This window comes from Dreissena polymorpha, chromosome 16 (genome assembly GCF_020536995.1).
Source record: "Dreissena polymorpha isolate Duluth1 chromosome 16, UMN_Dpol_1.0, whole genome shotgun sequence".
Classification (NCBI taxonomy): domain Eukaryota; kingdom Metazoa; phylum Mollusca; class Bivalvia; order Myida; family Dreissenidae; genus Dreissena; species Dreissena polymorpha.
The window spans coordinates 39143924-39155287 of NC_068370.1; the positions used below are offsets into that span (position 1 = coordinate 39143924).

General features: G+C 33.2%; 1 protein-coding gene across 1 annotated transcript; it reads right to left on the reverse strand.

Moving 5' to 3' along the window:
• Positions 1–872: 872 nt before the first annotated feature.
• LOC127862622 (CB1 cannabinoid receptor-interacting protein 1-like) lies at positions 873–10571 on the reverse strand. The gene is made up of 3 exons (XM_052401829.1): positions 10332–10571; positions 2639–2798; positions 873–1580 (listed from the first exon to the last, which is right to left on the reverse strand). Exons 1-3 carry the CDS (start codon positions 10502–10504, stop codon positions 1416–1418), a joined length of 498 nt encoding a protein of 165 aa, XP_052257789.1. The 5' UTR covers positions 10505–10571; the 3' UTR covers positions 873–1415.
• Between the last annotated feature and the right edge of the window lie 793 nt (positions 10572–11364).

Sequence of the window (11364 nt, forward strand, 5' to 3'; positions counted from 1 at the left end):
TGTGTTTATAAGTAAACCCAGACAAAGAATATGAATATGAAATCATGTCAATAACTTTTGAACATATCTTGTTCCAACAGTAACCTGAATGTGAAACAACAAAACCAAAGTATCCATTTCGCACAGAATCAAAATGAAGTATTTGGCAGAATTAACTGCACTAAAAAGCAACAACTTTTTGCAAGAAAGCGAGACATCAACATAAATATCTCTTACATAATTATATTTGAATAGATGATTGTAAATGCGACGTAAGTATGCGAATAATGTAATATTGCTTGCCGAAAATAAGTTTTATATTAACTACAAATAGAAACACAAAAAAACTGAATAATAATGAACGTAAGGGTGTTTTATATTCATATGTATTAAAAATTGCAATATTTTAAATTCTAATGATGTCTTAGTAAGTTCATTATAACAATTTGATATGGCAATCTTCACGTTTTTACGCTTTGGGTTGTTAGTTGTTCTCATGTTTATTAATGACATACTTTAATACAACGTCCAAAAATAAGCCCATACAAACTAGGTACAGTATTTCAAACATAGCAATTATTTTGCTTGTAAAGATGATACAATTGCAGCATGTTGTTTATCGCATTACGTATGAAAAAGTGACTTATGCATTTGTTTTAATTACATGTCGCTAGACGAATATAATTATCCGTAAACCATTTGTGCGCCGGATGTAACATACAGTTTAATTTAAAACGGACCCATTTTAGTAAATGATACACAGATAGTTCTCATTCAAAATGACGTAATTGTCATTAGTTCTGTATTTGCGGCCATATTCAATTGCTATATAATCATTCATTCCAAGGGACGACGTTTCAAATATTACCAGTGTAAAACAACAACGCACTAAGCGCATTGTCCGCGCTAAGCTAATGTTTATTAAAGTAACATTACTATTCAAAATCAACGAAAATTTCGTGCAATTGATCGTAGAATAAACTTAACCAATTAAAAATCAGTGTTCCTTATGGCAATTGCCGACATTTTAATGTCAGATGTGGTCTTGTAAAATAGATGTTTGTAGATACAAAATGCTCGTTTTTATTATTGTTTTGCATATCTCTTCATACGACACATGAACACTAAAATGGTGTTCGTGTGTCGTATGAATAAATATATTCGCGGGAATTAATTGTGGCCACAAATAAATAAAAACGAGCATTTTGTATCTACAAAAATCTATGTAATCATACCACATTTAGTGTTGAAATTTTGGCTATTGCTATAAGGAACACTGATTGTTAAGGTGTTAACTTTATTTTACGAAATACTTAACGAAATTTTCGTTGATTTCGAGCGTTTTAGAGACGTTTAAGACAAGTGAACTCGAAAAACTTAACAACGTCTTAAATAATTCCCAGTTTATGCAATAATACGCGTTTAGTTCAACAACGTCACAAATATTTCTCCTTTAAAATAGTGACGTAATTATGCGCCGGGTCCAAACTGCAGTCCATGTCTATCATGGAGAGTTTGTCGCCCCACTGGGCGTGGCTCTTGTCCCCAGGGGCGTACACTTTACACTGGAGTGTCACCTTCATGTATACGCCATTTTCCAGCTGAAAACCAATACAGCCCAAAATAAAAATATTCAAGTTCTTTGCTATAATTGCATTTAAAAGTACCTTTTTACGACAGTTACCCCATACCCTCAGGGAAAACAATAATTGTATGATTTCTGGTGTCAGTATTTCAGTTTCGTCATGAATCCAAAACATATATTGAGATAACTAGGCGAAATAATCCAACCATTGAATTGCATTTAAATTACTATTTCCTCAAACAGGAATTCGCATTGCAAAGATGGTCGAAGAAGTGAAATTAACTGTTCAGATAGAAGCTTTTGTTATGTTTCAGGAACAATTTGACAAAATCGGCCAAGATAGTATCATAACGCATATTCTAAACAAGGTTTTTGATAATTCGGCACATACTGTTACTTCAAAAGTACTCATCATCTTTCACTATTAAAAGGAACTGTCAACCACGGCGACGAAGAAAAGAAAACTTGTGAACTACCGTATTGTTTTACAATTATTAATATATATTTATTAAAATATCACGACTGGTATATTTCATTACTTGAAATAAGTTGTTATGTTTTCATATTTTCAGTATATTTGGTAATAAATTTTACTGGGTATGTCTACCAGGTAACTACCAGCTAACTATAATTATATTACGCCAGTAGATTGATCAGCATCGTCACGTGGTTAACCCAGGAATACAAATTGTGCCTGCGTAGTGAATTGTATATATCTAATATATAAAATGATCAGTCTACTTCCGTTATTTATAGTGTGTATATCGTTATGTCATCTATTCTCGCGATGTAGTTTCGATTACAATTCAATTTTTCTTTTCAAGTAATGTAATATACCAGTCGTGATATTTTAATCAATATAAAATAGTAATTGTAAGAAAATACGGTATTTTAGAACTTTTCTTTTTTCTTCATTCGTGATTGACAGTCCCTTTAAAAGAGAACATAAGGTAAACTGACTAGCCTTCACGCGGAAACGACTTTTAAAGGACCAAAATCAGTACTGTTAAAAACAAAATTCTTATACAAATTGAGACGGTTAAAGGTTATTTGAATTAAGCTATCGCCGCTAACCTCGATGACTATAAGGATTTCCCGTCGCTTTCCTGACTTTGTCAGCTCGAACCCCTTAGTAGTGAACAGTGTCTTGTACGTCCGTACGTTCGAGACTTCGTCATTCGACTTTCCATTCACCAGCTCCAGTCTATGCAGCTCTCCGTTGACCATCAGTTTGCTGAAAGTGTAAGTGATAATCTATTACAACCTCGGGCATTACGTTCATTTGCGTTTGTAAATGATGATCTATTTTATTTCGGAAACACTGTTCATTTGTCATAAGTATAATAGTAAATATGTAACTATTACATTTTTTAAAAACTATTTAAACCTTTCTCCAATTATTTGATTATTTGTTCAATATTGTAACTTGATTACTTTGTTAACTGTGTTTGGTCTATATTTTTATCCGTTTGTCATCAGTTTGCAGCAATTGTATATGGTGAGTTATAACAACTTTGTTTACTGTTCTTCGTCGATCTTAAATTAACTGAAGTTTAATCAGCTCTATCCATCTAGTTCGTCAACGTGAAATTGAGTTTGGCCCATCAAAGATCGAATTGAAAATCCAACGAACTCAGCTCTCTGTTTATTATAAGTTTCCTCAAATTGTTGCTGCCTGTAAAAATCAGTTAAATAAAATGAGCCTTGTTCTGAGAAAACTGGGCTTAATACATGTGCGTAAAGTGTCATCCCATATTAGCATGTGCAGTCTGCACAGGCTAATCAGGGAAGACACTTTCCGCTTTTATGAGATTTTTCGTACGCAAAAATCCAATTAAGTCGGAAAGTGCAGTCCGCACAGGCTAACCTGGGACGACACTACGCACATGCATTATCACCAGTTTTCTCAGAACGCGGCTCAAATAGTAACTCAACTAACAAGTACTGTGTAATCCGTTTACGGTACGTATCATACCGTTGAACATTTCCTGATATTTAACTTAACCCATTTATGCCTAGTGGACAGTCCCATTTTTCTAAATTGGATCAATTTATTTCCAAAATAAGGGATGTCTAGTATATTTTTTTCTTTATTTAGAATATTTCTTACAGAAATTCCTTTTAGCAAACAGCGCAAACCCTGATGAGACGCCGCATAATGCGGCGTGTCATCTGGGTCTACGCTGTTTGCCAAGGCCTTTTTTTTCTAGACGCTAGCATAAATGGGTTAACTGTCTATTCAGCTCGCCGTTTTCCATAATTTTACTATAATCGCATTCGAAATTGTGACCAGTTGAAAATATAGTTCACCGGCCCACTGTTTTCAATGTATTGTGTCATTTTAAGTACTAGGATAATAACGTTCGAATAATTTTAAATCATTAACCACTGAAATATAAATTAATAACTGACCACCTTTATTCAAGTGACTAGCTGTAACTGGTCAGTGAACTATTGTGCCTACTGCTTGGCTAAAAATCTTGCCATAGTATTGTTATGACCATAAAGAACCGCTGAGCTAATTTCTTAAAGATCACAATATTATCAGAATAAATGTATGAACTCAAATATTAAAATAATACATATTTATGTTCATTTATTAAATGTGTGCAATATCGAAATAAATACGAAACCTAGAAAAATGCATAATAAATGTGGATAGATAGATCCATCTGACGTTCAAAGTTCGATAAGTTATTTAACATGCACATTTTTGTTGTGGTTGAATGTACCTTACTACCATCGATTTACACTTACACTCGTAGTTTGTGATAAACGCAACTACTTGAATTAAACGTACATGTTCGTCGATCTCAGGACATACAGATTCGAACGGCGTTCACGGTTACACGAGCACGTTACGACACCTCCATATTAACCGCAGCTTTACATTTAAAGCGAGATTACACGATTTTGTCAAATATTTATTAATTTATATAAACATATATTTCAATATAAATTTAAATAAAAGTTAAGAAGAAAATGTGTCGAAAAATGTGAAATATATTTAATTCTGAAATCGAAAAAGGTTGTACAGTCGAATTCGCCAGCATGTATTGGGAGGCGGAAAACTACAACGGGCGAGGCATGATCAGGGGTGATAACCCCAAAAAAGGGTTAGGGTAAGGGTTAGGGTTAGGGGTCGGGTTAGGGTAAGGGTTGGGTTAAGGCTAACCCAAAACCTAACCCGACCCCTAACACTAACCCAAACCCTAACCCTCTAACCCCCCTTGCGCAATACCATACCATGCCTCGCCCGTTGTAGTTTTCCGCCTCCCGCATGTATTTCATACATGTACGATGTAAATCTAAATTTAGTTTAACGGTTCATTTTAAATTCCTGCAACGACATCTATTCATACGACACATGAACACTAGCTAAAAAGACGAATGCTTTGGTTATTGTAGGAAAATATGTACGAAATATCTTCGTCACAATCGGCTCGGGGCGCTAATTTGTCTATGCTGCATTTTATAAAATTCGTATTCAATGTATATTTTATAAGTCGCCGTGGTGTAAAAGATATGGTGTCCGCCTAGCGACCGGAGGGTTACGGGTTCGATCCCCACCGTGGGAGCGTTCTTTAGATCTCCCCCAAAGACACCAAGTACTGGTTCTAGGCACAGAAAACGGACTCGAGAGCGTTAGGCTTTCGATGCAATCGAGCTAAAATAAATCGGTTTAAACTAATGTATATTTTTTCTTGCCTATTTTATGTTATTGTGACATATTTTATAAATATATTACAATTTAACAAATATAAAAAAATCGTATAATCTTGCTTTAATAGTATAAAATGTATTTTGTTCAAATGAGCTTAGGCACTTAATTATCTTAAACTGGTATTGAGTCGTGCATAAACAATATCTGTACCTAATTTAGAATAAAATGGATGGGAATAGCTATAAAAAATCTTACATTTAGAGATATTTGCATATACATAATGTCCCATTTTGTTATAAATATAAAGTGGCTCTAGCTATAAGGCGATATTTACTCACTAGGGCATGTTAATTCGAAATACCGTAGGTTAGCGCTAGGGAAATCAAATATGTGTATTGTCTTTTAGGCTATTATAAATATTTTGTTTACTGTTGTTTTTTGCTAAATTAAAAAAAAACTCGCAGACAATATAAGTTGTATCATAACTTTAATAAACACACCAAAGAAGGCAAAAGAGATGAGTGCAATAAACTTTATCAGTAAGACTCGGTGATTAAAACACAATTTCACAGTTGATAAAAAATCGCGTTCTTGCAATGAACAAGTTGTAATAACAGTGTGTAACCACCCAATCTTTATTTGACACGCATAGCAACGAACGTATGAGCATTAATTCAAAATAAATGACACATACATGGACTTAAGTTATTTATTTCGCTTTAATTGTAAGTCCATTGTGGCATCGTTTGGTTATCAGGTGAAGTATTATGATGATAGTATTAGTTTTAATAGTTAAGTACAATGTTTGCTTCTTACCGTAAACGGTTGTTTGAAACCTTTTCGTAAATGCGTTTAACAAAACCAACATATAAATGCATTAGAAAAAATCGTTGGGGACAAAATGTAAAACTTACTCAATGCTGATCGACGGTTTCAATGTGAAACTTAGACTATAGTCCGTATCTTTACTGAGTTTAACTGTATTAAACAGTTCGAATCTCCCGCCATCGTGCTTAAAATGAACCGGAGTGGCGTCTTCTAATCCGGTGCAACGTAAGATCACTTTGAAATTATGAACCATGATTACATTAATAATGCAAGTTCACTTACAAATATATACACTTGTATTTTTTACAAATGCGTTATAGTTTAAAGTAAAATATAATTGTTAAAGTGAAACACATTGATGTAAAATACATTCGGCGTCTCTTTTATAAAACCTCCTTTTTATATACCTGTAAATAATTATATCTTCTTCACATTTAAAGTTGATTACCCGAACAACAAACATTCTTAGTAATTATCTGCAGCATACGTGTTCGTTATGTTTTCTTAATTCATCGTAACCACATCATGGTTATACGAATTCATTCTTTTTAGTTTTAATAAACATGATTTCTGACTGTAAAGGTTTTGTAGAAAACTCCGTTGAGACACACGAAACATTCTTTTATTATCACAACTAATTTAATCCTTTTCACTGTTAACACGGCAAAGACGAAGGAGACTGGGTGTCTTATTCCATTTTCCGATGAATATCGGACGCTGTCAGCTTTCACTGTGATCACAGAAACAGAATATCAGTCCAAGAATGCACTTTCTATATGGGCAGTGTTCATACGGAGGATATTATAGACATCCGAGATGAAAACGTTTGTTTGTACATTAGAATACACATGTACTTAGCTGTCACAGAAGTGTTGTTTGCGTGTCTGTATTGATGTCTCAATGACAGGTTATTACGCTTTTGATGATGTGTCCGAGGTACTTGACAGTTGTAATAATAACATTGGAGAAATACGTTGTCAATAATAACAATTCGTTCCTAATAAATTATTGTATGATATTTAAAGTAACATTACAACTCAAAATCAACGAAATTTTCGTACAATATTTCATAAAATAAAGCTAAATAATTAAAAAACATTGTTCCTTATGGCAATTGCCAAAATTTCAACGGCAGATGCGGTCTGGTAAAATAGATGTTTGTGGATACAAAATGCTCGTTTTTATTATGTTTTTTACATGGTACCATTTTAATGTCGGGTGTCGTATGAATAGATATATTCGCCGGAAATTAGCATAGAATTTATTGTATCCATAAATAAATAAAAACGAGCATTTTGTATCTACAAAAATCTATGTTATCATACCGCATCTAGCGTTGAAATTGTGGCTATTGCTATAAGGAACACTGATTGTTTAGGTTTTAATTTTATTTTACGAAATACTTTACGAAATTTTCGTTGATTTTGAGCTTTATAGAGACTTCAACATATAAAGGGAGATTGTCGGAATCCATGAACTGAGTATATATAGTGCAAGATTCGTTATCTGACAATAAGACCAAATGCTACATAAATGGCTCTGTTTTAGGTTATTGTTCTATATGAACTGTCGGATATACAATTATAAGGATACAATTAAAATCGTATCTCTCTTAGAATAAATCATTATCCCTTATCAAAACCGGCTACATATGTAGTTGTATTGTTAATTTAACATCCAAGTTGAAGTGATAGTATGGGCATGTTTCACTGTTGAATTGAGCTGAAAAGAATTAACAGGTCAAAATAGTTAGTTAAAATGTGGTTACTGACCAATTACCTGCAACTCATCTTGCTACCAGTTGTTTAAAAAAATATATTTTATATTCGATATTTTACGTGACTGGTGAGTCCTGTAAGCCGAAATGATCCGTAAAACAAAATTGTGTCTTTGCGTCGTATGAACGAATTTGCACTAAAACTAAATTTAGATTCACATCGTACATGCATGTTCAGTTGTCAAACGAAAGTACGGTTGATATTCAAATGCATTATTTATTCCTTTTCCCAGATATTGTTTTAGTATGTTTATGCTGCATTTACAAATATAAGTGTATATGAAGTGAAAACACCAACAATAAAGAACGGTTGCGATAGTCACCTATAAACTGTTAGATGCTCATAATATCACTTTAACATAAGGCCAATTAAAATAATATATCCGTTCAAATATAAAACCAACACCAATTATCCGTGGCATTAAGTACAATTTCAAAGTCTCACGATTACTGTAAGTGACACACTTTACTATAAGTGTCACACTAATACTTTATTACAGCTCGCGGATTTCTTCTCCGTTAGCATTGATAGATATACATAGTCAATAATGCTTGCAACTAGTGAACGAAAAAGTGTCCAATTCAAATTGTTTCAAATGTTTGTAACCAGTGAAACAAAACAAGAAAACATTGCAAGTTATTTATAGGAGCGATTAATTTTACGGTTTACGGACATAGAAATAAACTTAAAATACCACGTGTTTTTTACCGACGCAATATCAGCCGAAATCGAGAAAGTATACATTGTATTACGCGAAACATTGACGCAAGCGAACCATTGACGCAATCGACAACACATAATCAGTTGAATTAAATTGGTGCACTTGAGGAAATCACTTCACTCGGCCGTCGATTTAACAATTTATGACCCGCCTGATCATCTAGAATATTTGCTAATGATTCTTCCTATTATAGAGTTTCAAGTAGTTCCATAAAAGAGCAATTGACCTTTTGTCTTGAAATCTAGTGCCTTATAACTTTTTTCGATTCGACAACTGATTAATTGCAAAATGAAGATGACGACAAGAAACAAGGATATTGTGCAAAACAATTTTCTATTTGTTAAATATACATTTGTCAAATTCGCCAAACAAGTTCATAGAGACTATCTCATATGAGTTCTTAATAGCGAATTTACTCAGATTATGGCGTATACAATTACTTATAAAACATGATAACATTTATTCCGTATTACGTATACATGAATAAACGTACTATGAACGTTGATTAATGGGTTCATGGTTCTACTATATTAAACAACATACGTCATTAAGAGTCTTTATTATCCATACCAGTACTATATCAGATTTGAAATACTTTAACATGCCATACGTAAGCCTAATTCGTGTCAGTACTTTTTTTACCGTGTGTTAACATTGTTTCTAATTGCTGAAATTTCATTTGAATTCTCTACAAGGCCAATAAACATACGTCAAATGTTCACAATTGCCCTTATATAATGCATTAAAGTTGGGAGTGTAATATTAATCCATAATAAACATACAACAGCAAAATTCAGTTTTCAAAGACTGGTTCAATTTAAAAAATGCCTAAAACAGACCGTCATTTTTTGCTTGTAATTACAGCGCAATCCTCCCCGAATTAAATAGCTATTGTGTTCTTTTGCATTATCATATTATTCTTTGAACATTTCCTTTTCGTAATTAAGTTCATGCATTTTATTATAAGGCAACACTTGGTGTAGTTTTGTATAACATGCACGTATTGGCGCAATGTGCTTTTATGAATTTTCACAATAATGTAGGAAAGCTTAGCGCTGAGAGCGCCATTTTGATTTGATGCTTTATGCACGGATGCTGCATCACTATGGAAATCAGTCAATATTATCGTAAAGAGAACATATCAGAGAGCTTGATAAGTGGAACCGATTATAGGAGCTAAACAGACATCTCAGGATGTAGTCAGGAAAATATGTACCATATTTCCGTTAACGTTGGTGCAACTAAGACGTTATTGTCAGATAGGTAATTAAATAAAGTTAAATTATGGCCTTTGGTGAAGCGTTCAACTTTACTAGGGATGATTGGGATCATATAGCTTAAAAATAACATACGCACGTCTCCATTATCCAATAAAATTTAATTTTTAGGGCCTAGGTTTGCAAGAATGACGAGGAACATAAATGGCATTACTCCCAATCTTCCATAATCAATACCGTTGATTCTTGACCAGAAAAACGCACTGTTAAACTATCTCAAACTAAAGTATGTTGACTATCAGAACAGCCATATTATATTATATATAATATTAACATTCCGGCTCAGCTTAACAAATTAAAAGCATATAGTCACTGTGTTTAGAATAGAAAATAATAATAATTAAGTGCGTGAAAATTGCGTACAATTCAGGTAATTAAGGGTAAAACAATCATTGTTCTTGTTTTATTATGAAAACTAACATTTTCTGGCAACGTTTTGCAACAAGAGCATGGTAAATATGCATATTATTATTTTCATTTAAGTAATTGTTACACTTACGCGATGTTCATCGCCGGTTTAGTATTGAAGCTGACACTATAATCCGTATCTTTAATAAGCTTAACCGTATTGGTTTTCTGGAACCTCCCGCCATCCGGCTTAAAGTGAATCGGAATGGCGTCCTTTAATCCGCACATCCGTAATATCACTTTGAAATTATTTACATGTATCATTATTATTTTAGTATGAACAACTTGTGAAAAGCATTTATAATACACGTAAAAACACGTTAAATATTCCCATCACATTCCGCTGCTCACGTTAGTAAATATTGTTGATGCATTTAAACAACACTTCTCTGTTTAGAGTGTATCCGATTGTTAGAACATGCTGCAAGGTTGTTGTTAGCAGAATTATTCATTACATCAAAGTAGCATTTGCAGTGGAATATCAAAACCTATTCATATAATTTTCTAGATATAGATTACATGTGTACACGTTCATAAAAATTCGTCGGACGAGTATACACTTCCGACCAACTTTGTGTTTAACACACGTTCGTTACAATGATTATTATACCAACTTAATTTCCAACATCAGCTTCAGGTAAAATGTAAATCAACACCTGTGTCAATGAACCCGTTAATGCGTTTACGCAAGATTCTAAGATATCAATCAGGAAAATAAAAATTATTCACTGAGACGTGGCTTATATTAGCTTTAGTAAATATATAAATATAATTTTTGTCTGTCGAGCTTTGTTTGAGGAAGGAAGTTTATTTCGTAACGGCCACCGGAAAAACTTTGCGAAACCGAAATTTCGCAAACTTAAGTACCCTTTTTCTTGAAGGTTTGCTTATTTGTGATAAAGTATAAGATAAAAGTCTAACTTGTGATTAATAATTGGTTATTTTTGCTTGTTAAATGCGTTTTCTTCACTATGAACTTTATTTGCAAAGTTGGGGTTCCCATGGGATTTTTGTAATATCCCATGGGATTTTTCATTATCCCATGGGAATTTTGGTTTCTCCCATGGGATTTTTCTCCAGCTTTTTTTATGGGAGAAAAAATCCCATGGGATTTTCAAAAACAT

What these genes read in the sequence shown, in the direction of transcription:
- LOC127862622 (XM_052401829.1), bottom strand. Translation starts at nt 10,504, where the DNA reads ATGATACATGTAAATAATTTCAAAGTGATATTACGGATGTGCGGATTA. An exon ending in AAACCGGCGATGAACATCGC is followed by an intron (nt 2,799 to 10,331) that starts GTAAGTGTAACA and finishes TTACACTTTCAG; the next exon opens with CAAACTGATGGTCAACGGAG. An exon ending in AAATCCTTATAGTCATCGAG is followed by an intron (nt 1,581 to 2,638) that starts GTTAGCGGCGAT and finishes ATTGGTTTTCAG; the next exon opens with CTGGAAAATGGCGTATACAT.